Below are 26,337 nucleotides of genomic sequence, written 5' to 3' on the forward strand. Positions count from 1 at the left end.
GTTTATATATTTGTTTTTACTTGAATTTTACTATTTGGTATTCACTTTATATGTCGGTCATGTTTGAGGAAATGACATTTAAACACACACACACACTTATCTGGAGCTTATTGTTGTACGTACTCCAAACTGACCCTCTGGAGTACTCATTAACATTTAATGAACGGCCTTCAATGTAACACAAAGTAGGCTTTGCTTTGAACAAACATATTTATTAGTGAATCAATCCAAGTAAGGAACAAAATATATAGTAACAGGACATAAAGTCAGACAAGCAATATGCCAGTCAAGAGACGTCATACACTTGGTTTCACGATTAGCATCTCACTAGACATTTTTTTAAATGTTGTACTTAAAACTACAAAAAGCAGAACGGAAAAGAAAAATAAGTGGTCAATGCGTTGATGGGTGCTGCTGGAACATCTCCTCTATTCCCATTCTTCTTCTTCTGCAGTCTGAGCAGCCGGCTGTCTCCTCATATCCTGATCCTGGAAAGACCCTCCCTGAGGATGAAGGACACCGGGTGAGGACGGACCGCTACACGGACACCAAGACCACCAGAGAAACACCAAGACCACCAGAGAAACACCAAGACCACCACCATGCACTTACCCTCCTGGAGTCGGTGGAGGCAAAGCCCTTCCTGGGGGGGTTGAAGCCTACGGCTCCAGCGCTGCTGAACGCAGACTCCTCTAACCACGAGGGCACTTCCTGCTGGGCCTGTCAATCACAGTCGCCATGGAAACAATGAGTACTTCCGATGCACGCGCCTGATGAAGACGCTGTATCCCAGATGCCCCTCTTACCTTGGACAGGACCGTGACCAGGGAGCGGGCCAGCTGGCAATCGGCGTCGGGGTCGTAGAAAGACACCGCCTTCCCAGTGTTGCCACAGCGGCCAGTTCTCCCAATGCGGTGCACGTATTCATCGATGTTGTTGGGGAGGTCAAAGTTCACCACATGCTGAACATCTGGGATGTCCAGGCCCCGGGCAGCGACGGAGGTGGCCACCAGGACCGGACATTTACCAAAGCGGAAATCTGCCAGAGCCTGCTCTCGCTCCCGCTGCTCCCGGTCACTGTCAAACAGGAAGGACTCAGTCCAGACCTACAGGCCACCATCAGGCTCTACTGGACACCCCTCTTACCCGTGAATGCTGGTCGTCAGAACCTTCTCCTGGCACAAGTAAGTGGCAATAAAATCCGCTTGTCTCTTGGTCTCCACGAAGACCATGGTGCGCTCCGTTCCTGCAAAGAACCAGACGCAGATTAGGAGAGGATGTAGTCGGTGTGATGTCACCCATAATGTAATGAAGAAGACTTGAAACCATAAACGAATGTTTACTGAGGGAAAGTTACTTTCTCAGACTTCTAAACAGCCAGTCTCACCCTGGTGGACACTAGAGAGAATGCAGCTTTGGAGCCTCAGAACATCTAAATGAAGACCAGCAGCTCCATTGTGATTGAACACGGTCCATATTTGATTAAATGCAACTTAACGCTACGTAGCAAAGCCACGTTATAGAGTTTAGACTTTAACTGAATATATGGATCTCCTGTATAGAGACTTTTCAGCATCAATGTATGATTAGTCTTAGTGGATAATATTCTAATTATTCATTAATAACACATTAGGAGGCAGATGAAAGTGTACCTGTGGTCTTGAGAATGTCGAGGAGCTGCTCCCTCTTTGAGAACTTGGTGACTTGGATGAAGGTCTGCTCCACGTCGCTGCAGGCCCCGCCCACCACGCCCACAGCCAGGAACAGATAGTCAGTCTTGAGGAAGTCAGCCGCCATCCTGCAAAAACACACTTCCATATTCACACAGGCCGAGCCCACAGTACACGATGCGGCTGATAAAAAGGTGAAGACCTCTGGATGTCCTCAGGGTAGGTGGCACTGAACATCAGAGTCTGACGGTTCTCTTTGGATGGCATTCCCGGGGAGGCCACCAGGCGGCGCATGTCGGGCTCAAAACCCATATCCAACATGCGGTCAGCCTCATCCAGCACCAAGTAGCGCAGCTTAGTCAAGCCGACCTGAAGCAAAGACATCCAGTTAGAGGGGAAGCTTTCCACTGAAGACCGCACCAGTTAAACACTCCATTTATTTACCTTTCCTCTTCCGATCACATCCAGCAGTCTCCCTGGAGTTCCACACAGCACATTGCATCCCCTGAAGATGTCTCTTATCTGGTGTCCAGTGCTGACTCCACCATAGACCACGACAGGACGCACACATGTCCTAAAACAGACATGACTCGATTAGCATACTGCTTACTGGCTGGGGGTTACAACCACCTAGAAAATCATGAACACAACCAACTAGGACCAGAGCAGCGTCTGCAGACTTCTACCGGGTCATACCCAACGAATGGAAAGGGATCGTTACATATACCTTAAACTCATCGGAAAACAAGCCACAGTGCAACATACCCAAAGGCAAACTTCCTGGCCTCCAGGTAGATCTGGTTGATGAGCTCCCTGGTCGGGGCCACAATGATGGCTTCAGGCTCCTGCTGCTCACTAAAGGAGCTGGCTGCCACACCGTCTGCCATCAGCTTCTGCAGAATAGGCAGCAGGAATGCAGCCTGGACGAAGGGAGATGCATTCACAATAAAGACTTCAGAAAACACAGCATTGTAAAGTCAGAAAATTTATATCTTAGAGCAAATTGATAGCGATGTACTCTGCACCTTTTCTACCTTCCACCCCGACTTGACGGTCAAGTGTCTCTCAACTCACCGTTTTACCGGATCCAGTCTGGGCACAGGCCATGAGATCTCTGGCGGCCGAGATGATGGGGATGCCGTGCTTCTGCACAGGCGTCGGCTTCACGTAACCAGACTTGTTGATGTTTTTTCTCAGGGACTCGCACAATGCTGCCTCATCAAAGGTCTGAAGGAAAAGGTCTGGACTTGTTGACTTGTACAACAGATGTAACACACCAGATTCAAGGGACCGTTCATGTGTTACCTTTTGGTTGTTTGGGTCAACAAAATGTAAAGTCCCCATCCTTTTGAGACCCACTTACCGAAGCAGCGACTACAAATAGACCAGCAACTGTTGGTGAACTAATTCATGAATTCAACTTCTCACCATGATAGCCTGCGGTGGGTTGCTTCCACTGACGTCCACCATTATGTCATCATACTTGTCAAAGTTGATGCCTCTCTCATAGTGGGCAAAAATGGAGGCTTCGTCTTCAGGTAGAGTTGGGGGAACGTATGTGACCCTTGGTCCTGTGGGTCACATATGAAGTGGAGAAGCTTAATACAGGACTACTAAGCCTACTACAGAACTGATGAATAGATGGTTATATTCAACAGTTCATTAACTTACGTTCGCCATCCGTTTCCTCCTTCTCTGGATCTTTAGCTTCTCCTGCATGAGACACATAAGTCACATTAGTGAAAAGGCTACAGGTTAAAAGCTAAAATCAGTTAATCATTAAACAACATTACAACCATGAGCAAAGCTCTCCTCATCTTTCCCACGGTAGCCTGCAAAGACAGAAGACACATTTACCAACATGAACCGATGGCTAAAGGGTCAACCATCCCAAAGGTTAGGCGAGTGCTCGTTTACCTCCTCCAAAGCTTCCTCTTCCACTATTGTCGCCACCTTCAACACATTACTGAATTAGCAACACATTTCAGATCAGGCCTACATCACTTAGAACAGGACTGAATCAAGAAGTACCTCGTCTGAAACCTCCTGCGGAGCCTCTTCCTCCCCTGAAGCCTGTTCAGAACATACCCAATGTAAATACAAAGAACAGACGGGAACTTCAAGTATACAAGTCTTAGAGCTTTGTGTGCATGTGGTGGACAAACAAAGTAAACTGACCATTTTCATGAACTCCTTCGTCATCTCCTGTAAAATCAAGGCAGTTCATGTAGTCAGCTGACATCTCTTTCAAAGAGTTTCACTCACAACAACATATGAAAACTTTACCATTACTGCGATCCATTCTGCCGAATCCTCTGCTGCGCCCTTGATGGGAGAAACAAATAATAAATGAACAGTTTTAACCTTTCAATGGAATTAGAACTCTGAAAGGTGACAAACATTATCTGCTAATACTCTTCACACTGTGCAGATGGTTCAATCCGGGATGCTCCTTGTAATGTGTGGTCTGTTAGGATGTTCTCCAGTAAAGACCTTATTAAAACCTACGCTCACACCATATCCTTCAAGTATTTGAACATTTACACCCAACTACCAGGTTATTGTTCAACACTTCATGGACTCACCGCTGCCTCTGAAACCACCTCTTTCTCCTCCCGTGCTGTTCCAGTCGTGTCCGTCTATAAAGAACAAATAGGAGTGTCAGTAGCACCGAGGATTGAGCCACCTTATTTAGCATAATACTGCACACTGCTTACCATTCCCAGTCTCGTCACCTCCTACAAAAAGAAAGATTTAGATTTGATCATTCAATAATGCCTATAGAGTTCATCATGAGTTTACACTCTAATGTCTCATCCTTGAGCTTCTAGAGCGCAGATACAGTCTGCAACAGTCGACTATCAGAGACAGTCTGTAGGATTTGGTGGCATTTGGGTGCAGATTGCAACCACACCACTAGATGGTGCTCATCCCTCTTTCCAAGACTACAGTAACTGTATACCTTAGTGCACGGAGAGGACCAGCTCCCTGTGTAGATACGAAGGCCTCATTCTATGCTAAAAAACATGATTTAGTTTGAGGAGATTATACACAAATGAAAGCACAGTAGGGAATATCTGATGGATTCCCCAAAATGCAGAACACTTAACTAAATGCCAGTGTTGTGCAACATGTAGGGCTCACTGATGCTTTCATTTTGGCTGACTTGGACCAATTGAATTGCTGATGATGCTGCTTCTTAAATTACCTGCAATCTATTGATTATTTTTCAGTTATTCTAGTCTGTAAAATGTCAGATATCACTAGTTGGAGGAAAAACGTGATTTTATTGAGTAATTATAATAATTGTTAAATTAAACATCAGGAGTACCTGAGGAGAATGAGCTTTTAAATCCTCCTCCCCTGCCTCTTCCTCCGCGACCTGGAGTGAAATAGAAAAACATTGTTCACCAATGTTCTCCAGGGCAGAGATGGTCATTATTATAATATATCATATTATTGTTCAATGTGCCACACTTACCCCCTCCAAAACCACCACTGTTCCAGGAGCCTCCTTGTGTGCCTAAAGAGGATCAAACACACATCATCTTACATTAGTTGCGTGTCCTTCAGGAGCTTAAGACTGGAAACAGGAGTCCTCAGTGGACCATGTGCATACCTTCACTCGAGGAGTGACTTGCTCCTGCAGTGGTACTAGGAGTGGTTTCCTGTGGAGTAAAATGAGTCACGTGTTGGCTGTCTGGCTGCTGAGAGGAACCGCTAAGCTGGAGTTAATGAGTAAGGTCTTACCTGTTCATTCCACTCGTCCATTTTGTTCACCTGGAAAACACGAGGAGGAGTTATTGATTTAAGTACTTCCTTGGTGGGGTGATACATCACATCAACGAATAGTACAAATACTAAATAAAGTACATTACTCATATCTTAAGTGTCTTTTTCATGTCTTTCCCTAGCTGTAAAGTCGGCACCTCAAAGGGCCGACCTCGTGCTCACCATACCGCTATTAAACTAATATTAAACTGACGTTAACCCCGCTGTTAAACTAATATTAAACTAACGTTAACCCCGCTGTTAAACTAATATTAAACTGACGTTAACCCCGCTGTTAAACTAATATTAAACTAAGGTTAACCCCGCTGTTAAACTAATATTAAACTAACGTTAACCCCGCTGTTAAACTAATATTAAACTAACGTTAACCCCGCTGTTAAACTAATATTAAACTAAGGTTAACCCCGCTGTTAAACTAATATTAAACTAACGTTAACCCCGCTGTTAAACTAATATTAAACTAACGTTAACCCCGCTGTTAAACTAATATTAAACTAACGTTAATCCCGCTGTTAAACTAATATTAAACTAAGGTTAACGCCGCTATTAAACTAAGGTTAAGGCCGCTATTAAACTAAGGTTAACCCCGCTGTTAAACTAATATTAAACTAAGGTTAAAGCCGATATTAAACTAACGTTAAGGCCGCTATTAAACTAAGGTTAAAGCCGCTATTAAACTAAGGTTAAAGCCGATATTAAACTAAGGTTAAAGCCGATATTAAACTAAGGTTAAAGCCGCTATTAAACTAAGGTTAAAGCCGATATTAAACTAACGTTAAAGCCGATATTAAACTAAGGTTAAGGCCGCTATTAAACTAAGGTTAAAGCCGATATTAAACTAACGTTAAAGCCGATATTAAACTAAGGTTAAGGCCGCTATTAAACTAACATGGCGCCGTGTAACGTGGGTTATGGTTGGCCTTCAGGGCCTTCAGGCCCTCAGTGACCAAAGGAATCGATTAGCGGCTCGTGGTTGCTAACATTAGCACATTCCTTTGCTAGCTTAGTGTGCTTAATTATCTTCGGAAACGTTCGGCTAATATCGCTAAAGAGCGGGCCGACGCCTCACGCTAACACACATATAAAACATGCACTTTTATATAGTATAAGCTAATGAGAGAGATATCATATTAAGTATGAAGGTGAAGTGCACGGATATGACTGCACGCGTGTCGCAGCAGCAAGGTGCGGCGCTAGCTAGGCAGCTAACTGGTGTCGGTGCGCTAGCGTGAGGATAACTCGGTAGTGTTGTGTAGACGACACGTTATTAAGTATAACCCACACGGGCCTCGAGTGTGCACAGCCATACCTTACCAACCGCTTCTCAAGTGGAGTCTGGTGGATACCTCGTGGTCCGACTCAGGTCGCTGCTTCCTTCAGGGTCGTGTGCAAAGTGTGCACACGGGACGCTAAGGTTGCCAGTTCCGCTGATTTCCCGCACAGTCGGAAGTACAGCTACAGATTAATTGATATGAAAAGTAAAACCCTGTCCTCGTCCTGTCCTCGCCCTGTCCTCGTCCTGACGTCACCCTGTCCTCGTCCTGACGTCACCCTGTACTCGCCCTGACGTCACCCTGTCCTCGTCCTGTCCTCGCCCTGTCCTCGTCCTGACGTCACCCTGTCCTCGTCCTGACGTCACCCTGTACTCGCCCTGACGTCACCCTGTCCTCGTCCTGTCCTCGCCCTGTCCTCGCCCTGACGTCGCCCTGTCCTCGCCCTGACGTCACCCTGTCCTCGTCCTGACGTCACCCTGTCCTCGTCCTGTCGTCACCCTGTCCTCGTCCTGTCCTCGCCCTGACGTCACCCTGTCCTCGCCCTGTCCTCGTCCTGACGTCACCCTGTCCTCGTCCTGTCCTCGCCCTGACGTCACCCTGTCCTCACCCTGACGTCACCCTGTCCTCGTCCTGTCCTCGCCCTGACGTCACCCTGTCCTCGCCCTGACGTCACCCTGTCCTCGTCCTGTCCTCGCCCTGACGTCACCCTGTCCTCACCCTGACGTCACCCTGTCCTCGTCCTGACGTCACCCTGTCCTCGTCCTGTCCTCGCCCTGTCCTCACCCTGTCCTCGTCCTGTCCTCGCCCTGTCCTCGTCCTGTCCTCACCCTGTCCTCGCCCTGTCCTCGTCCTGTCCTCACCCTGTCCTCGCCCTGTCCTCACCCTGTCCTCACCCTGTCCTCGCCCTGTCCTCGTCCTGTCCTCGTCCTGTCCTCACCCTGTCCTCGCCCTGTCCTCGTCCTGTCCTCGCCCTGTCCTCACCCTGTCCTCGTCCTGTCCTCACCCTGTCCTCGCCCTGTCCTCACCCTGTCCTCACCCTGTCCTCGCCCTGTCCTCGTCCTGTCCTCGTCCTGTCCTCACCCTGTCCTCGCCCTGTCCTCACTCTGTCCTCACCCTGTCCTCGCCCTGTCCTCGTCCTGTCCTCGCCCTGTCCTCACCCTGTCCTCGTCCTGTCCTCACCCTGTCCTCGCCCTGTCCTCGTCCTGTCCTCGTCCTGTCCTCACCCTGTCCTCACCCTGTCCTCACCCTGTCCTCACCCTGTCCTCACCCTGTCCTCGCCCTGTCCTCGTCCTGTCCCTGTCGTCACTGTCACATTTGTGTGAATAAAGCTTGATGTACTCCAGTCTGAATACAGCTCCAGAAACATGAAACATGTTGACAGGACACATGTAGATGTTAACTATAATCGAACAAAGGTTTCAGGCTGTTTGATCAATGTAATGTCTGAAGATGCACCACTAGAGGACCACTAGAGCACACTAGGCCATCAGGCCCGCTCAGGACAGGGTCCTCTTTACAGGTTTTATACAATACAATAATAAAACAATAGGAACAGACATGTTAAAAGAGCAATGCAGAGACTCAGCTCGTTGTTACTGGTGCATCCTATAATATAATACTCTCCATACATCAGAACCCCCCACAGGAGTCCACTGAGTCCAGGTCCTCGTAGCATGTGATCCAGTCCAGCACGTCTGCTGCTGGAGCTGCAACGCGGTGCATTGTGGGACGTCGGTTGACGCTGAAGTCAAGATGGCCGTGAACCTCAGGCAGAGCGAAGAGCCTGCTGTAGCAAGGCCGCGAACGAAGTTCTGAATAAAGAGCCTTCGTCGCTGCCGGTTCGGACTCGTAAAGCTGTAATCCACCTGAGGAGCACTCGAGACGACCTCCGAGAGCAGCGGGCCGACACACAGCGCAGGATAACGGGTCGGATGAACCCCGACGAGGACGAGGACTGTGAGTGTGCGCCACCACAGGCCGAGACCAGCCCCGCAGGAGGAGCGCATAGGTGGGGAGGCCGACAGGAGAGAGCCGGGGCTGCTAGGGGAGCGCTCCTCCTGGGAGCTAGCTCTCCGGTGCTGTCGCCATGTTGTGTTTCAGCTCCGTGGCGCAGCTCGTAGCCAGCACGGGGCTGTGGGAGCTCCGCAGGGACGCCACTAGAGCCGAGGCCAGCCTGCTAGCTAGGTTGAGCTACATTAGCTAAATCCTCGCCCGTGTCCTCTCTCCTAAGTCCTCTCTCCTAACTCACTGGGCTCGTGTCTAGTGTAATGTCTTGTGTGGATCCGCGTACCTTTGTATTGACTTTGTAAGACCCCGACTGGAGGGGGGCTCTGGGGGCTCTGGTCCTCATCGTCCGTGTGTGTGTGTGTGTGTGTGTGTGTCTCTCTCTCTCTCTCTCTCTCTCTCTCTCTCTCTCTCTCTCTCTCTAACTGGTGTTGTCTGTCATTCATCTAGAGAACACGAGGAGCCTGACAGAGAAAACCCTGAAACAAGCCGAATGTAAGTCAAGCCTTTCTACCCGAGGTGTGTGTCTGTATTCAGGACTCCGTTCTCATCTCACTTGTTGTCCTTCTCCTCTGAGCCGGTTGACTGTGTTGTTATAAGTCATGCTCACATGTTATTACCATGTTATAATGGTAATAAGTCATGCTGACCATGTTATAAGTCATAAACGTGGTAATCATTGTCATGCCAGTGGTGCTCATCCTTTTCTCAGTGATGTACCCCCTGGAGTGCCTTCACGTTCCCCCATTTGAGAACCACTGGTCTGTGCCATCAATCCCACGGTGTACTCAGTGCGGTTCATTACTTTTAAATAGTGTATCGATTCACGCGGCGCTTCTGAATCTGTTGTTCCTCACCTCCGAACGCAGGAAGCGAGCAGCTGCCAAACATCTAATAGAGCGCTACTACCACCAGTTGACCGAGGGCTGTGGGAATGAGTCCTGCTCCACCTCGTGGTGCGCCTCGTCAGCCGGCTTCACCCGCATGGACAACAACGCAGCGGCCGTCAAAGCCCTGGAGCTCTACAAGGTCAACGCCACGCTATGCGACCCCCACCCCTCAAAGAAAGTCACCGCCTCGGCCTACCTGGAGAGCAACTCCGCCGGTAACAGGAAGTCGAACCATAAAGACGTCCACTCCGTACGGGACAATTTCAGAGGTCAGTAAATGCCACAATTTATATATATATTTATATATTTATATATATATATATATTTATATATTTATTTATATATATATTTATATATTTATTTATATATATATATATATATATATATATATATATATATATATATATATATATATATATATATATATATAGTGTTTCGTTTTTTTTATTTCTAACAACGTGATATTTGACTCTTAGATGTAAATTACCTGACGGAGGACAAAGTCTATGAGATCTTGGACATCTGCGGAGAGAAGGAAGATTACTCCCCTCTGATCAGGGTATTGGGTCGGGTGTTCTCCAGTGCTGAGGGCCTGGTGCAGAGCTTCCGGAGGTCCAAACCTCACACCAAAGAGGAGCTCAAGTCCCTCCAAGGTAAGGATGAGGACAAGGACGAGGATGAGAAGGAGGCCGCTGCCTGTTCCGCCATGGAGGAGGACTCCCCGCCCTCCTCTTCATCATCAAGACTCGGAGAGGGCTCCTCGGGGGGAAACGATGTCCAAAAGCTGGGCCCCGATGAGGTGTCGGTGGACATCGAGGCCGTCCGGCGGGTATACGAGCGCCTGCTGTCCAATGAGAAGATAGAAGCCGCCTTCCTGAACGCGCTGGTCTATCTCTCACCCAACGTAGAGTGCGATCTGACCTACCACAACGTGTACTCGCAAGACCTGAACTACCTGAACCTGTTTGTTATCGTGATGGAGAACAGCAACCTCCACAGCCCAGAGTACCTGGAGATCGCCCTGCCACAGTTCTGCAAGGCCATGAGCAAACTCCCACTGAGCGCTCTGGCCAAACTGGCCCGCCTGTGGTCGCACTACAGCACGGAGCAGATCCGGCGTATGGTGGAGACCTTCCAGCAGCTCATCACCTACAAGGTGATCAGTAACGAGTTCAGCAGCCGCAACCTGGTCAACGACGACGACGCGGTGGTGGCGGCCACCAGGTGCCTGAAGATCGTCTACTACGCCAACGTGCTCGGCGGCGACCTCGACACGGAGCACAATGAGGACGAGGACGAGGAACCCATCCCTGAGTCCAGTGAGCTCACCCTGCAGGAGCTGCTGGGCGAGGAACGGAGGAACAAGAAGGGCCCTCGGGTGGACCCGCTGGAGACGGAGTTGGGGATCCGCACCAACGACTGCCGGCGGCCGCTCGTCGCCTTTGAGGAGTTTGTCAACGAACCTTTAAACGAGGTGCTGGAGATGGACAAGGACTACACTTTCTTTAAGGTTGAAACCGAAAACAAGTTCTCCTTCATGACCTGCCCCTTCATCCTGAACGCCGTCACCAAGAACCTGGGTCTCTACTACGACAACCGCATCCGCATGTACAGCGAGCGGCGCATCACCGTGCTCTACAGCCTGGTGCAGGGCCAGCAGCTCAACCCCTACCTGAGGCTCAAAGTGAGGCGAGACCACATCATCGACGACGCTCTGGTCCGGGTACGTGTGTGCCAGCCCTCCACATGCGAGCAGTAGAACACAATGGTTTAATACTGACGGGTTCCTCTTGTGTCTCTCTAGCTGGAAATGATTGCGATGGAGAACCCTGCAGACCTGAAGAAGCAGCTGTATGTGGAGTTTGAAGGAGAGCAAGGCGTTGATGAAGGAGGCGTTTCCAAAGAATTCTTCCAGCTGGTGGTGGAGGAGATCTTTAACCCAGATATTGGTAAGAAAACACAACTAGCATTTATGTTGCCAAGCTAATACTATAAGAAGGACACCAGGGGGCGCTAGTAATGCAAATGAGTAAAAACATCAATTCTCTTTATCCTTTTTTAAACTTTACCGTTCCTCTTTTTAACTTTGCTATATATATATATATATATTTATTGCAGTGACTTGATGTATAGTGTTACCTGAAGTTGTTACTAGTTGTACTCTCCTCCCACAGCTGGTACCAACATTCCCAGTTAGAGGAAAGTAAAGCAGCGGTTCTTCATATTCATGTCATCTTCAATCAAAAAGCCATTTCATTCAGTTTAAAGCTCTCTCTAGGAAGCAACCTGTTTCCAAAGTTAAGGCATAAGAAGTCGTTGGAGCTCTGATCACGATGTCCCCGTGGTGACAACCCAACGCTGCGTGGAGCCTCCTGATTGGCTGCTCTCAGACGAGGGCGTAATCATTCACAGCTTCACGCCTCTGTTCCTCCTGCAGGCATGTTCACGTATGACGAGCGCACCAAGCTGTTTTGGTTCAACCCTTCTTCGCTGGAGAACGAAGGCCAGTACACTCTGATCGGCATTGTTCTGGGCCTGGCCATCTATAACAACTGTATTCTGGACGTCCACTTCCCCATGGTGGTCTACAGGAAGCTGATGGGCAAGAAGGGAACTTTCAGAGACTTAGCTGACGCCAACCCGGTAACCTCCTCCCCATCAAATGTTCTCATGGAGTCTGGAACTAATCCAGTAAAACTAAATCTGAATTGTGGTGTAAAGGTTCTCTTCCAGAGTCTGAAGGAACTGCTGGAGTACGATGGCAACGTGGAGGAGGACATGATGATCACGTTCCAGATCTCCCAGACGGACCTGTTTGGGAACCCACTCATGTACGATTTGAGGGAAAATGGGGACAAGATTCCAGTCACGAATGAAAACAGAAAGGTGAGCCTGGAGTTGATCTGGTTCCTCTTACTTTACCAGGATTCATGTAGTCTTCTTTATTACTCTTTGGGCCATAGTAAACGTGTGTGTGTGTGTGTGTGTGCAGGAGTTCGTGGCTCAGTACGCGGAGTACATGCTGAACAAGAGCGTGGAGAAGCAGTTCAAGGCCTTCAGGAGAGGCTTCCACATGGTCACCAACGAGTCCCCCCTGAAGTACCTGTTCCGACCGGAGGAGATCGAGCTCCTGATCTGTGGCAGCAGGGTGAGCTCCGTGAGCAGACGCTGGGACTCGCTGCGTCCTTTAGCTCAAAGCCTTCATCCCCTCTTGTCTTGTGCTGCAGAACCTGGACTTCCTGGCTCTGGAAGAGACCACCGAATACGATGGAGGCTACAGCCGAGACTCTCGAATCATCAAGTGAGACATGTGTGTTTTGTTTGGGACGGTGTGTGGCCACTGACCTGGGAACAGGTTCAAGACCATAGTGGAAATGATGAGGGGCTGTAGTCCTGTAGGATGACATGTTGGGAGGGGTACACTAGCACCTCATGTTTGGTGTTGACTCCATGGGGTCCTTCCTCCATCACAGGGAGTTCTGGGAGACGTTGCACTCGTTCGGGGAGGAGCAGAAGCGCCTCTTCCTGCAGTTCACCACCGGCACCGACAGAGCACCTGTGGGCGGGCTGGGCAAGCTGAAGATGATCATCGCCAAGAACGGCCCCGACACGGACAGGTGGGCCCATCGTCACGCTGCTGCTGCAGTACCCTCATGTCGAGGCTCAGTGTGTGGATCCACTTCATGGCTCCTAGTGAGGCTGTTCTATCTACAGCCAACATCCGTACTGTGAGGAAGTGAGACTGGTCTGTACAACTCGCCCACTGTGGAGGGAAAAGACTACACGACAGCTGTTTATCCTGCCAGAGCCTCCAAAGAGGATGTGTTTAAAGTCCTGCTGTAGCTTCCCAGAGCAGCTGTACATGCATCTGCCTCCAAAGAGGATGTGTTTAAAGTCCTGCTGTAGCTTCCCAGAGCAGCTGTACATGCATCTGTCTCCAAAGAGGATGTGTTTAAAGTCCTGCTGTAGCTTCCCAGAGCAGCTGTACATGCATCTGTCTCCAAAGAGGATGTGTTTAAAGTCCTGCTGTAGCTTCCCAGAGCAGCTGTACATGCATCTGCCTCCAAAGAGGATGTGTTTAAAGTCCTGCTGTAGCTTCCCAGAGCAGAGGCTTATCTGGACTTCAGCGTAGCACTGATAAACGAGTCCTAGGTGTGACACCACTTAACGTCCCCACACCAAGTGTTACACAAGCAGCAGAGGGAAGTGACTTTGAGACTCCTGTGGAAAGGGAAGTTTGAAAGGGAAGTTGGTGTTGCTAGGTGTGTGTCAATGGAAAGGACGACTTTCATTCAGAGAGACAGCGCTCTGTTTCTGTAGGACGACATCAGCTCCAGAGGCTAGGAAACTGCTCTAGGTACCAAGTAACCCGTTAGCACACAAGCTAAGCAAGCTAATCACAACACAGCAGCACGCACACACGCACAAATATACATACACAACCACCTACGCATGTGTGCACACGTGCCTGCACCCACACACATGTGTATGCCTGTAAAGTGAGAAGAGGGATCTCCTCCATGACTCTTAAGGCTGTGGGTCAGAAGGAAACTGACCAGCTGTGTTGTCTCTGCAGGTTACCGACATCTCACACCTGCTTCAATGTGCTGCTGCTGCCCGAGTACAGCGACCGGGAGAAGCTGAGGGAGAGACTGCTGAAAGCCGTCACCTACGCCAAAGGGTTCGGCATGCTCTGAGCCCGGCTCCGAGCCCGGCTCCGAGCGGACTCGTTCTCAGAAAGCCCATCAGACCCGGCCCGGCCTTCCTTTATCAGACACAAGCTAAGAGGTGAAAGAGAGAGTATGTTTTGAGGAAAGTCAACAATGGAAGAGGAGAAAGTAGTTCTGCTCCGTCAGTGTAAGCACAGAGACCTCCTGATCAAAGTACCACATCCACATGATGTGCATGTGCAGCAGCCCTGTGTGTTTCGATGTACAGAGGATCAGTTCCCTTATTATTTATTTCAAGCTTCAAACGGGTTCTTTCATGCCCGCCTGTTGTGATAGCGTCCCTACTGGGAAAGGGGGATGGGTTGATATTAAACCATGTGCATTGGGACACTTCACCAACCAGTCGATATGAAATGTGTAAAAGTAGACCTGAGCTCTGGTCCAGACTGTTGACAGACAGCATGCAGTGTAGAGTCGTCTTTAGAGAAGTCATCTTCATCACGGTATTCAGAGAGTTACTGTGATTTGGTCCAAAATGGCACATTCTGAAATGGCTGTTTTTGAGCCTTTTTTCCGTGGGGGTGTGGGGGGGGGGGCACCACCGCAGGTTAGACTAAGATCTTTACAGAGCTATGTAAGTGCACTTAGACATTTTCAGAATGTTTGTTTTCTGGCCATGATTGTTTGAAGCATTTTATTTCCATGTCTTCCTGTGTTGACGATTCTAAATAAAACTAGTATTTATGTACCAGTTGGAACCACGACACCGTGTCGGGCACCTGTTGGAGGATGTACTCTTGTGGACCGGACTCTGCTGGTGGTCTCAGAGTCGATAGGTGAAACTCCAGGAAGCACGCTGCATGCTCTGTTTCAGGCTTAGTCTCTGAAGCCTAGACCTGGAGTCTCTGGCATTGAGATACAACATGTATGTGATCCCAGAGCAGCCATAGGTAGCGAGGCTGTTTCCTCCTGTTTCCTCCTGTGGGCTCTAAGCTCGGCTCACCGGGTCCTGGTCCTGCGTACAGATACGGTACTGTGTGGACAAGTCACTGGGATCACATTTATCTTTGGACCTGTCAATACCCACTGTCGATGGAAAGGGCTTCACAAAGAGTAGAACTTCTAAATTTAAACACACCTCCAATGGAACAAGGATTTAAACCACTGTGTGTGTATATAAGCTCTATTACACATGATAATTAGTTATTTCTACCACTTGGTTGTTGGTACAACATGAAGATCAATTGGCAGACACTTAATAGGTGGAGTCAACAGTTTAATTAAATTTCCCGACCAAAGGCATTAAATCCTGGACTTGGTGTTCATTGGTTTTCACCGTGAGGAACACAAGCTGTCATGGAGCACTGTCCTTTTAACCTTCAGGTTGACCCTTAACTTAACCCTGGTTGAGGTCTTTGGGTAAACACTGTTGTCTGAACCGTTTCCCCTCAGCTTCAGAGTTGCTCTGAAACGGTGAAGCATTTATTCACAGCTTGAACCAGATCTTCCTAATCGGTCCCTGAAGCTGGCTCATGTGTCATTACTATATGTGGGTCTCAGGGTACCAGGTGGTCATACATGGGGGCAGATGGGACCCCCTGTCTCTGGTCCTTCAGCTTCTTCCTGCTGTGTTTACGTCAAGAACCGGAAACGGACAACGTCAACTGTGAAGAGGTCAAAGGTCATGGACTAGGAGTCAGTCGACAGCTGGTTACCGTCTCCTCGTACACGACCACCTGTTGCCACGAGTCATGACTCCTGAGCCCGCTTCATGGGCGCTGAGTAGCTTTTATGTCTAAAACAAACGGTTTGGATGACTTCTCTCTCTGCTGAGGTCTGATGGGGCCCACTACACACCACTAAACCAACCCTGAGCCATGCTTTACTTCCTCATCGTCATGGGCAACGGGATGTTGGAGAACGTCTTCATTGGAGGCCCTTTGGGTGGCCCATGGACTGTGATGGAGAACCACTACAGCATCCTGTATGTTTGTGTGACTGCAGGAGCATCTCTGTGTCCGAGTTCAAACCGGTTCAGGGCGACTTGTTGAGACCAGGTCTAGTTTTATCTATTTAACATCTCTGTTCCTCTGTTTGGATGCTGCTCATGTGAACATGTGAAAGGTGAAAGGTCAGCCTGGTCTTGGAAAGGAAAGGCTGGCTTAACAGTTTCATTCTTAAAGATACAAACTCATGAAAGTCAACAAGTATTCGTGTTGTGAAAACATGCTAAATAAAGATGACAGCTTTTTCCAACTTGTGTCGCCTTATTTGAGTCCACAGGTCCTGAACCCTAACCCTTCCAGGGTGGCTGCTGTAATTGACACAAAGAAGGTGGATAGTGTGCCCTTCATGTCCTGGAAAACCTGGGACAGTCATTGAAAAAGATTCGAACATCCTCCTCTAGCTGAGAATGTAACACAATGAATAGGAGCCCAGCTGTACGTGAAATACCACTTTATAATCTTTATTTACTTTGGAAGCATTCACACGCCACAGACTGCAGGTCCTTTAATCGGTATCGGGTCGGTCTTATTGAAATCCATCTCTCCGAAACATTGGGAACCCTGTTAGTCCTCGAACTGAATCACGATGCAGCGATTAGACCACCAGGCCAACTAACCATAGATGTGATCACCATCTGATGTTTCCCTATTAACAAGCCCACAATGGTAACCCTCTAAATGACTCCGTCGGTCTGTTTAATGGAAATAAACACAGACTGATTTAAAATCTATTTATTTAAAACTGTTCTTGAAAAACAGACCCAGGGAACAGAACTTCTGGTAACAGTGGTGTTGCTTTTAAACTATGCTACATATATCAAAAGGGATAAAAGATAGTATTTTTGATACGGTTAAATGTGGGTGGGAGTGGGAGAAAAAGCATTTTCCTGAATATCTCGGCAAAGTGACAGTGGAGATCCTTTTGCGTATTGCTTTAAATACACAGGTGACATTGATGCCTTTTGTAATTGCTCACTAGAATGCTAGGCATTCCTGACCGGTGCAAATATGACAACTAGTCCCGAGACCAGAAGGGTACCATTTTGTTACCTTTTGTTACTCGGTACGAACGGTTTATTTTAAAAAAGCCCTAAAATCTCAATTGCATTACACAAACAGCTGGTCTGGGACTTTGCTGAATATATAAGTAAATAAAGTACATCATCAGAGAACACTTGTTTAAAGAACATTAACAAGACTGAGAGATAATGTGACCAGGTATGCCATACCCTATTGTGGTACCAGGCAGCTTTTGGATATTCAGGAGGAACAGAATTCAGTTAGGTATTGTGTTACCTGGCCATCTGAATGTCTGTGTTATGAGAAAGGTCAACTTTCAAGGCTCATGCTGTTTAAGAGCTGCTGCTCATGTGGTGTGAACAAAGAGTCCTTCCTACAATAGACAAGATCTACTCATTGTCTCCTCCGAGGGTTCGGACCTGGTTCGACATATTACAGAGCCGTTGTTTGAGTTTACGCTGGGAAGATTCATACTGGGCTGTCAACTTTCTAAATTTGGCCGTCATGACCTCCAAACTGGCTTCAACCTTATTGACTTGGTTCTCCAAGTCTTTGGCGTCAGTAACAGCTACCAGTGACTCGTCTATGAGATTATCTTTCATCAGGATAGACTTCCCCTTCTCCTCCAGCACATTCTTAGCATCGGGGTACTCAATGAGAGCCTCCATCAGATCGTCTTTGGACAGGGCGAACAGATCCGAGTAACCCACGCTTCGGATGTTGGCTGTCCTTCGGTTTCCTGCCTTACTGCCCTTGATACCGAGGATGCTGATTTCTCCAAAGTAGGCCCCGTCGCTGAGGACCACAAACTGCGTGACCCCATCATCTGCGACTACAGCCAGCTTTCCTCCTTTGATGATATACATTTCCCTGCCAATGTCCCCCTTCTTACAGATGTAGTCTCCAGGACTGAACACTTGAGGCTGAAGTTTAAGGACCAACTCAATGAGCAAACCTGCCTCACAGTCTTGAAAGATCCGCACTTTCCTCAATGTCTCCAGATGTACGTTGATGGCTATCTCCGCCTTGAGCTTGTCTGGCAGGTTCTTCAGCACCTGCTTCTCGTCACAGGTTTTCTCCTCTGTCCACAGGTAGTCGAACCACTTCACCACTCTTACCTCCAGATCTTTCGTGACCTTCCGAAATTGCATGTATTGCTTTATAGAGTCAATCTTAGACTGGAACTCTACTCGTGCAGCACTCATGTTGGATATCATGGCACCGACATTGCCTACAATTGTAGCAAAGATTAGAACCCCAGTAAGGAAGTCCACTACTACAAAGAAGTATTCAACGTCTCGGACTGGGGGTGGTGTCTCACCAATAGTGGTCAGGGTAAGAGTGGACCAGTAAAAGCAGTAGATGTACTGCCTGGCCAGGCGAGCAAACTCTGGATTATCTACGCTTGGATATACCCAGGTGTCTGAGCCAAAGCCGAGCACCTTGGAGATGGCAAAGTAGAGACAAGCGTTCCAGTGGATAATGATGATGATGTAAAGCACGAGATTAGAAATTCGGAAGATGTTGGGGAAATTCGTTCGTGTTTCCGTCCGGTCAAAGAACTCAAAGAGTCGGGCTAACTTAAAGAGACGGTTGAACCTCCACTCTGGGTTGTCGATTCCAATTTTGAGGAATACAATATCTGTGGGAATAACTGATATGACGTCTAATCTGAACTGCCGTGTCTTCATGTACTTTTCTTTCAGGACCTTTGCATCCTTTACAAGAAGACCCTGCTCCAGAAACCCTGTTGACACATTGGAATCAGTATTAGCATTATCACACCAATCCATGTTTCCTTTCATTTTCACACATTCAGCAGAGCTCCTGACACTGACCTGTCCTGGCTCTCACAAAGGTGTCCATGCAGTAGAGGACATCTGAGGTGTAGTCCAAAACCAGCCACAGTGTTAGGTTTCCAAACTGCAGTTCATTAAAACAAGACCTACAGGGAAGCACAACCATGACAAAGACCTGGGAAACAACACTCAGGTACAGAGGAAAGACCAAATGCCATGAAGTCAGACCTGGCCACCAGGAGCATCAGGTTGTAGAACACTGGGATGGATATTGTGCACAGCCAGTAATAGTACGTATCTGTGGCGGGGTCCATGATCCACACCTCCTTTCTGAATGAGGAAAGGGATGTTTTTGTGAATACCTCTTGTTTATACTGAGCAAAGAGAGATGCTGACACATGTTGCTGGTTTCAGTGCACTGAGGTTCAAGTATTATATTGGTATCATTATTGAAGTTGAATGTTGAACCTGTTTTAAAAAAAGGTTAACTTCTGGCAGGGTTAGAATCAACTGTCTTTCCAAAGAGACCTCCACATATTTAGAGCTTTATTTAGACCATAATCATGCTAAAGATGACTCTTGAGAGAGCAGGAATACTACAATGACTTTCTATCCTTCTATAGGTCGTGCTATGACGGCCAGGGTTACCACTGCTTACAACATCATGTTGGTTCCTGAAATAAAATAATAATCTTACAGCTGTTTCCAAATAAATGACACCTAAACATTACTCATTTTGCTCCAATTATTTTAAATTAAAGTTAAGATTTTAAAGTTCTTAACTCTACCAGAAGTTTGAGCAAATGTGTGTTAAACCATGAACAAATTGTCAAAAATGTCTGTTTGATGGAAAGTTGCAGCCATAAAAATTCGTATTTGGTACTCACGGTTCTTCTTTTTTGTCATCCTTTTTGGGTTCCTCTGTCTTGCCATCTTTTTTCCTGTGAGTGTCCAGAAACAGAGGCAGGGGACATCACTATGTTGATCCTCTCCACACAGTAGCGTGAGAGAGCCTGAGGGGGGCGCTGTAACACAGGCTATCCATAGCAGGGGCGTGGTGTGTGAGGGATGGTCAGCTGTCATTGCTGCAGCTCAGAGTTTAATAAAAGCTTTGGTCAGAACAAAGAACATGTGTTGTGTTTTCCCCCTTTTTACCTGGACACTGAACCAGGAGCACTCTTATATGATATGTCATATGATGAGTGACAGTGATAAACAACATTTGATCGACCAATGGAAAAACCTCGTGTCATTATTTGCCCACACCTAGAAAGTCAAATTCAATTGTAAAAATGTGCTACATGTATTCAACAAATAAACACTTTGATGTAACAAGAAAATCAGATTTCATGCAATTGGCTGCAATGTCTTTATGTATAAATGTTGTGTAGCAGATGGAACCATATCTCTATGTAGATGTGATAAATCACTGTGTGAAGGAATCCCTGTATCGTCTTACCCATCATTATTGTTGCAGTTGTTCATGTTTTGAGCAGCCAGGGCCCTGCAAGACAAACAAAAACATGCATGTATTTGTGACCGAGACATGTAGCAACTCAATATCAGATGAATGTAAAACACATTTCCATCAGTCTGACATGTCTGCCAGTAATCATGACGGTAATACACCAGCAACACACCAGAGGGTGCTGAAAGTACCACTGTAAAGTCAATAGAGCGCCACACTGCTGCTTGCTGCTCAGAACACATTGAATAAGCAAAGAATGACGTTGAAGATTGTATACATATTATCAGACAGGCCAAAGTAATAACAACGACAGGTCAGCAGTCCACGCCCACTTCCACACACACAGGGAGCCTATCAGATGGCTGAACACTCTCTCTTTTCATTGAACACTTCTTCAATCACGAGTCAACGCTGGGAATGTCTTCCAGGAGAGGCTGATGGGACATGAGAAGGGTTTCTCCTCTCGGAGAGCCTCCTTTTCCCACTCCTGCCCATCGAAGGAGGGGCTTCATGGTTTGCTTCTGGGGCATACCTTTGTTCCTTCTATGTGTCCTTACCTTGTGTTCTGACCTATACATTTGTTACTTCTTTATGTCCTTAGCTTGTATTCTGACCTATACCTTTGTTCCTTCTATATGTCTTTACCTTGTGTTCTGACCTATACCTTTGTTCCTTCTATATGTCCTTACCTTGTGTTCTGACCTATACCTTTGTTCCTTCTATATGTCCTTACCTTGTGTTCTGACCTATATCTTTGTTCCTTCTATATGTCCTTACCTTGTGTTCTGACCTATACCTTTGTTCCTTCTATATGTCCTTACCTTGTGTTCTGACCTATATCTTTGTTCCTTCTATATGTCCTTACCTTGTGTTCTGACCTATATCTTTGTTCCTTCTATATGTCCTTACCTTGTGTTCTGACCTATATCTTTGTTCCTTCTATATGTCCTTACCTTGTATTCTGACCTATACCAAAGGTAAAGTCCAATCCAGAGAGCTAAAACAATCCCCAGGCTGGGCTCAGGTACAGTACAGTAGATGTACAGTGGAAAAGCAGATGATGTGAATGTTTGGCCACAAAAAGAATCCCTTGAACAGACTGCTCTCTCCGTCTCAGGGTACAGCTGGTTGGTTAATGGCTCTTCTCCTGCATCCTATTCTTGATATGTGGCTTGGGTTGCCCCTCATTTGGAGTCTGCCACATGAATCAATGTTAATGTAGAACAGGCTTGCAGGTTTAGAAAGAACATGTTTGTAGTGTTTTAAATATAGCGTTCAGCCGTTCATTATAATAAAGTTCTTATGTGAAACCTTGTTATGTTTTGTGTGTGAGTGTGGACTGAAATATGGAACAAAAGGTCTTGTTCAGATCCTCCAGCAGTGTGCACCCCCAAGACTGGGTTGTGCTTGCGGGTGTCCAGCTCACCTGCTCCTCATTTTGTCCTCGGCCCGCTGGCTGCTGGACTCTGCAGGACCAACACTGCTCTTCCCAAAGTGCATCATGTGGGACAGCCTTGGAAAAAATGTCAAAATGATCAAACTTAGTTTCTGAGCAGACACACAGGAACACATGGTAGGACAATATGGACATAGTAACAGATCGTTGTTTAAATAAAGGTGTACCGTTCAGTTGGCAGGTTGTATCAATGTGAAATCAGTTCCCTTCACAATGCACATTGACTGCATGCAATGAGGCTCTCTGTGGGGTCATTAGTGAGCCAGTAAAGATGTCTGATCCTGGGTGCCCAGCAGTCTGGAGGCCAGTGCATCACACAGGTGTTAAATACCTGTATCGATTATTAGGTGGAACAATGTCCACCCAAATGCTACAGCAGACATTCAGAAGACTTTCTGAATATGAAAATTGAGAAATGTAAAATCTAAGTTTTCTTAATTCACTAAACATGAATCATTTGATTAAAAATCAATCAGTTAGTATCAGTTTAATAATCTGAATTTCGACTTTCTCATCATCATACATTTTAATAGCCAACTATTTAAAAAAATTACAAATTAACAACAAACTTTTGTAATGTAGTGTTATCTTTTTGATAAACCTAGTAAGGATAACCAAGGAAAGTGCCACACTTATTGATCACATTTTTACCATTGGTAAATGGTAATGACACCTTGCATGGTGGTAGTTGACGGACTGGGAGAAGCCCCTGAGACAGAGACTGAGATAACAGCTCCCAGTCTAGCTGGGAGGAGGATTTCTTTTGGGCTGCTTCGACACAACAAGTGACTCCAGCATGTTTGAATCAATCAAGACTTCTAATAATCATATTTGACATGACCTCATTAAGTGTACTTGGTAAATACCTTTAAGAGCGTGAACTCGGGTTACAGTGATACTGTGTAGTACTGAATGTGGCAACCGTAAGCCAACGATTAGTGAAGTATTTGATCTCCGTGTCAATATCTTTACATGAGTCATAACTGGTGGTCATACATTGGTAGTTGACACAGTGAGAATACGGCAGCTAAGAGGACCCAATGCTGCAGACAGAGAAGTGCTTCAGTTTTTCCACGTTCGTCCCAGTCCAGAGGAAGAGCAGCCGACGGGGACAAAGTGGAACAGCTTCCGTTGGGCTGTGGTCCCATTAGCTTGGCATGTTAGCACTGGTATGTTAGTACTGGTAACTCAAATCCTTCTCTCCCAGATTACATCATCTAAGATTAGATGTTGGACCCGGTGTGACTTGTTAGGCTCTTTTCTAATCACACGGTCACATTAACAACAATCACCATCGACTGTGTACACTGAGTTTACCTGAACGTGAGTGATGATGATGATGAGCGCTTCAGATAGTGGAGCTCTGGATGAATCCCATAGTGGTCCTTGTTGGTTCTTCCTCCTTCACATCAACAGAGGAGAGATCTGCCTTCTAACACAAGTCACAGGAGCACAACTCCTCCACCCGGCACCTCAGAGGATGAAGGGAGGGGGCGTGAAGGGCGAGGAGGAGGAGGAGCAGGAAATATGTGAGTTGACACTACGTCTATCAATATCATGACACAAAACAACATATTGTCCCAGATATTGATATTAAATACCTTTGTTGGAATGTAAATGTTGCTCTATGATTTCTGAGCTTATTTCAACTTAATAACACTCTAATATGAATTGCATACAAAACCAATGTCTTCTTTTGACACTGAGAAACCTCTATGATATCATTATGTTTGATGAAAATGTGAATGTGAATCACTGAATAGATAAACGGACCGAAAGGAGTTGGAGCCACCTCTTTATTTATATCCCTTCCAGTCAGAGTAAATCCTCTTAGGCAGACTCCAGGACAATCCCCCAGCAGTCTCAGCGGATCTCAGCCCCCTGAGCCCTCTGGGAAAGTCAGAGCAGCTGATCAGTGGGAGGAGCCAACTGAGTGACAGGCCCTGAAGAGATGAACGGTGCATCATCAGTTCTCTGGTCTTCTCACTCTCTCTATGTTATGTATGTAGCAAAGTCCTGTCGAGTGCTCAGACCAAATTCACCCTGTAGGGTTAAGGGTTAGGGGTTAGGGGCAGCATCGCCAGGGACCCCTCACACCCTAAACATAGACTGTTTGCCCTCCTCCCCTGTAGGGTTAAGGGTTAGGGGTTAGGGGCAGCATCGCCAGGGACCCCTCACACCCTAAACATAGACTGTTTGCCCTCCTCCCCTGTAGGGTTAAGGGTTAGGGGTTAGGGGCAGCATCGCCAGGGACCCCTCACACCCTAAACATAGACTGTTTGCCCTCCTCCCCTGTAGGGTTAAGGGTTAGGGGTGAGGGGAAGCATCGCCAGGGACCCCTCACACCCTAAACATAGACTGTTTGCCCTCCTCCCCTGTAGGGTTAAGGGTTAGGGGTGAGGGGCAGCATCGCCAGGGACCCCTCACACCCTAAACATCGAATGCTCACCCTCTTCCCTTTTGGGAGGCATGGTTGGAATCTCTGTTCCAGGACCAGCAGGCTCAGGAACAGCTTCTTGCACTGAGTGGTCAGTTTACTGAACTCTGTACCGGTGATATTATTAATTATTTGTACTGTTATCTCAAACATTGCACTGCACTTTTACTGCTTCTTCTTGCAATTGAGGCTAAAACTGCATGTCGTTGCATGAGTACTTGTGTCCATGACAATAAAGTTGAGTCTGAATCTGAACATAGAAAACTGCTTTCTCTTCATACCTCTGTCCTTATTCTATCAAATACAGTGTACACATGGTGGATCTCATGTGTGCCGGTTCAACCCAGTGAGCCACACAGCAGAGCCAGATTAGCTGCTGTCAATGAGATTAGAGTTAATCTGTTGATGGGTTTTAGTGAGCAGATAAGAAATGATGGATCACAATTCACACTGATAGAAACATGTTGATGTGTTTGGGGTGAAGGGAAATGTGTCAAAGTCAGCAGTATCTTTAATGATATATATATGTATATTAAAATTACATTACATGTCATCTAGCTGACGCTTTTATCCAAAGATACAATCATACACCGTAGACACAGGGAGCAAGTGTCTTGCTCAAGGATCTACAGTTGGCCACTAGGAGTCTTTACTTGGAGTCGAGACTCGGAGGATAAAGACCCAGGAGTCTTTACTTGGAGTCGAGACTCGGAGGATAAAGACCCAGGAGTCTTTACTTGGAGTCGAGACTCGGAGGATAAAGACCCAGGAGTCTTTACTTGGAGTCGAGACTCGGAGGATAAAGACCCAGGAGTCTTTACTTGGAGTCAAGACTCGGAGGATAAAGACCCAGGAGTCTTTACTTGGAGTCAAGACTCGGAGGATAAAGACCTAGGAGTCTTTACTTGGAGTCGAGACTCGGAGGATAAAGACCCAGGAGTCTTTACTTGGAGTCAAGACTCGGAGGATAAAGACCTAGGAGTCTTTACTTGGAGTCAAGACTCGGAGGATAAAGACCCAGGAGTCTTTACTTGGAGTCAAGACTCGGAGGATAAAGACCCAGGAGTCTTTACTTGGAGTCGAGACTCGGAGGATAAAGACCTAGGAGTCTTTACTTGGAGTCAAGACTCGGAGGATAAAGACCTAGGAGTCTTTACTTGGAGTCGAGACTCGGAGGATAAAGACCCAGGAGTCTTTACTTGGAGTCAAGACTCGGAGGATAAAGACCCAGGAGTCTTTACTTGGAGTCGAGAATCGGAGGATAAAGACCTAGGAGTCTTTACTTGGAGTCAAGACTCGGAGGATAAAGACCCAGGAGTCTTTACTTGGAGTCAAGACTCGGAGGATAAAGACCTAGGAGTCTTTACTTGGAGTCGAGACTCGGAGGATAAAGACCCAGGAGTCTTTACTTGGAGTCAAGACTCGGAGGATAAAGACCCAGGAGTCTTTACTTGGAGTCGAGACTCGGAGGATAAAGACCTAGGAGTCTTTACTTGGAGTCAAGACTCGGAGGATAAAGACCCAGGAGTCTTTACTTGGAGTCAAGACTCGGAGGATAAAGACCCAGGAGTCTTTACTTGGAGTCAAGACTCGGAGGATAAAGACCTAGGAGTCTTTTGTTGGAGTCTTCGGGGGTGGCTGAGTATAAAACTGCTCTGTGAGTATGTGTTTACCTGCCATACCTGTGTGTATATAGGAATACACGGCTCCAACTAGCTACTACTACTACTACTACTACTGAGGTCTATAGGAATACACGGCTCCACAGAGCTGCTACTAATTTAATTAATTGAAGTGGCCGTGGGACAGACACAATCTCTATAGAGTTAATGGTGGGTAACTGAATATATA

General features: G+C 47.0%; 3 protein-coding genes across 7 annotated transcripts; 1 reads left to right on the forward strand and 2 right to left on the reverse strand.

The window, feature by feature from the left end:
- Window positions 1-103: 103 nt before the first annotated feature.
- On the reverse strand, window positions 104-9,157 carry ddx4 (DEAD (Asp-Glu-Ala-Asp) box polypeptide 4). 3 transcript variants are annotated; one of them, XM_034555091.1, is made up of 24 exons: window positions 9,027-9,157; window positions 6,772-6,889; window positions 5,421-5,450; window positions 5,290-5,338; window positions 5,152-5,193; window positions 5,002-5,052; window positions 4,388-4,408; window positions 4,256-4,309; window positions 3,957-3,995; window positions 3,849-3,875; window positions 3,702-3,743; window positions 3,588-3,623; window positions 3,467-3,502; window positions 3,342-3,383; window positions 3,099-3,241; window positions 2,745-2,897; window positions 2,436-2,590; window positions 2,115-2,244; window positions 1,873-2,039; window positions 1,653-1,798; window positions 1,147-1,246; window positions 807-1,077; window positions 613-720; window positions 195-503 (listed from the first exon to the last, which is right to left on the reverse strand). In XM_034555091.1, exons 3-24 carry the CDS (start codon window positions 5,439-5,441, stop codon window positions 429-431), a joined length of 1,908 nt encoding a protein of 635 aa, XP_034410982.1. In that variant the 5' UTR covers window positions 5,442-5,450; window positions 6,772-6,889; window positions 9,027-9,157; the 3' UTR covers window positions 195-428. The 3 variants fall into 3 exon arrangements, with proteins under 3 accessions (XP_034410963.1, XP_034410982.1, XP_034410973.1); XM_034555082.1 differs by lacking the exon at window positions 9,027-9,157 and adding an exon at window positions 8,365-8,455; XM_034555072.1 differs by lacking the exon at window positions 9,027-9,157 and having other exon boundaries at window positions 104-503; window positions 6,772-7,511.
- LOC117746144 (ubiquitin-protein ligase E3A) lies at window positions 8,460-16,556 on the forward strand. Of its 3 annotated transcripts, none has more exons than XM_034555060.1 (11): window positions 8,460-8,692; window positions 9,191-9,235; window positions 9,610-9,899; window positions 10,107-11,353; window positions 11,435-11,579; window positions 12,068-12,273; window positions 12,352-12,516; window positions 12,623-12,778; window positions 12,858-12,931; window positions 13,104-13,247; window positions 14,207-15,064. In XM_034555060.1, coding segments are annotated over exons 2-11 (2,550 nt in total). In that variant the 5' UTR covers window positions 8,460-8,692; window positions 9,191-9,233; the 3' UTR covers window positions 14,328-15,064. The 3 variants fall into 3 exon arrangements, with proteins under 3 accessions (XP_034410951.1, XP_034410929.1, XP_034410940.1); XM_034555049.1 differs by having other exon boundaries at window positions 8,638-8,744; XM_034555038.1 differs by having other exon boundaries at window positions 12,623-12,931; window positions 14,207-16,556.
- Window positions 16,557-17,516: 960 nt separating this feature from the next.
- LOC117744608 (cyclic nucleotide-gated cation channel alpha-3-like) lies at window positions 17,517-20,118 on the reverse strand. Its single transcript, XM_034552885.1, has 4 exons — window positions 20,013-20,118; window positions 19,354-19,455; window positions 19,165-19,271; window positions 17,517-19,073 (listed from the first exon to the last, which is right to left on the reverse strand). Exons 2-4 carry the CDS (start codon window positions 19,437-19,439, stop codon window positions 17,716-17,718), a joined length of 1,551 nt encoding a protein of 516 aa, XP_034408776.1. The 5' UTR covers window positions 19,440-19,455; window positions 20,013-20,118; the 3' UTR covers window positions 17,517-17,715.
- Between the last annotated feature and the right edge of the window lie 6,219 nt (window positions 20,119-26,337).

The sequence above is a fragment of the Cyclopterus lumpus genome, chromosome 2, assembly GCF_009769545.1.
Source record: "Cyclopterus lumpus isolate fCycLum1 chromosome 2, fCycLum1.pri, whole genome shotgun sequence".
Taxonomy (NCBI): Eukaryota; Metazoa; Chordata; class Actinopteri; order Perciformes; family Cyclopteridae; genus Cyclopterus; species Cyclopterus lumpus.

Excerpts from the sequence above, each read along its gene's own strand:
- ddx4 (XM_034555072.1), bottom strand. The coding sequence starts at position 5,441 with ATGGACGAGTGGAATGAACAG. Across the intron at positions 3,876-3,956 it reads CAGAATGGATCGCAGTAATG|GAGATGACGAAGGAGTTCAT; the intron begins GTAAAGTTTTCA and ends TTGATTTTACAG. Across the intron at positions 721-806 it reads TGGTCACGGTCCTGTCCAAG|GCCCAGCAGGAAGTGCCCTC; the intron begins GTAAGAGGGGCA and ends TGTGATTGACAG.
- LOC117744608 (XM_034552885.1), bottom strand. The coding sequence starts at position 19,439 with ATGGACCCCGCCACAGATACGTACTATTACTGGCTGTGCACAATATCC. Across the intron at positions 19,272-19,353 it reads CTGATGCTCCTGGTGGCCAG|GTCTTGTTTTAATGAACTGC; the intron begins GTCTGACTTCAT and ends GCTTCCCTGTAG. Across the intron at positions 19,074-19,164 it reads CTTTGTGAGAGCCAGGACAG|GGTTTCTGGAGCAGGGTCTT; the intron begins GTCAGTGTCAGG and ends ATGTGTCAACAG.
- LOC117746144 (XM_034555038.1), top strand. Across the intron at positions 9,900-10,106 it reads CGTACGGGACAATTTCAGAG|ATGTAAATTACCTGACGGAG; the intron begins GTCAGTAAATGC and ends TTTGACTCTTAG. Across the intron at positions 12,517-12,622 it reads TCACGAATGAAAACAGAAAG|GAGTTCGTGGCTCAGTACGC; the intron begins GTGAGCCTGGAG and ends GTGTGTGTGCAG.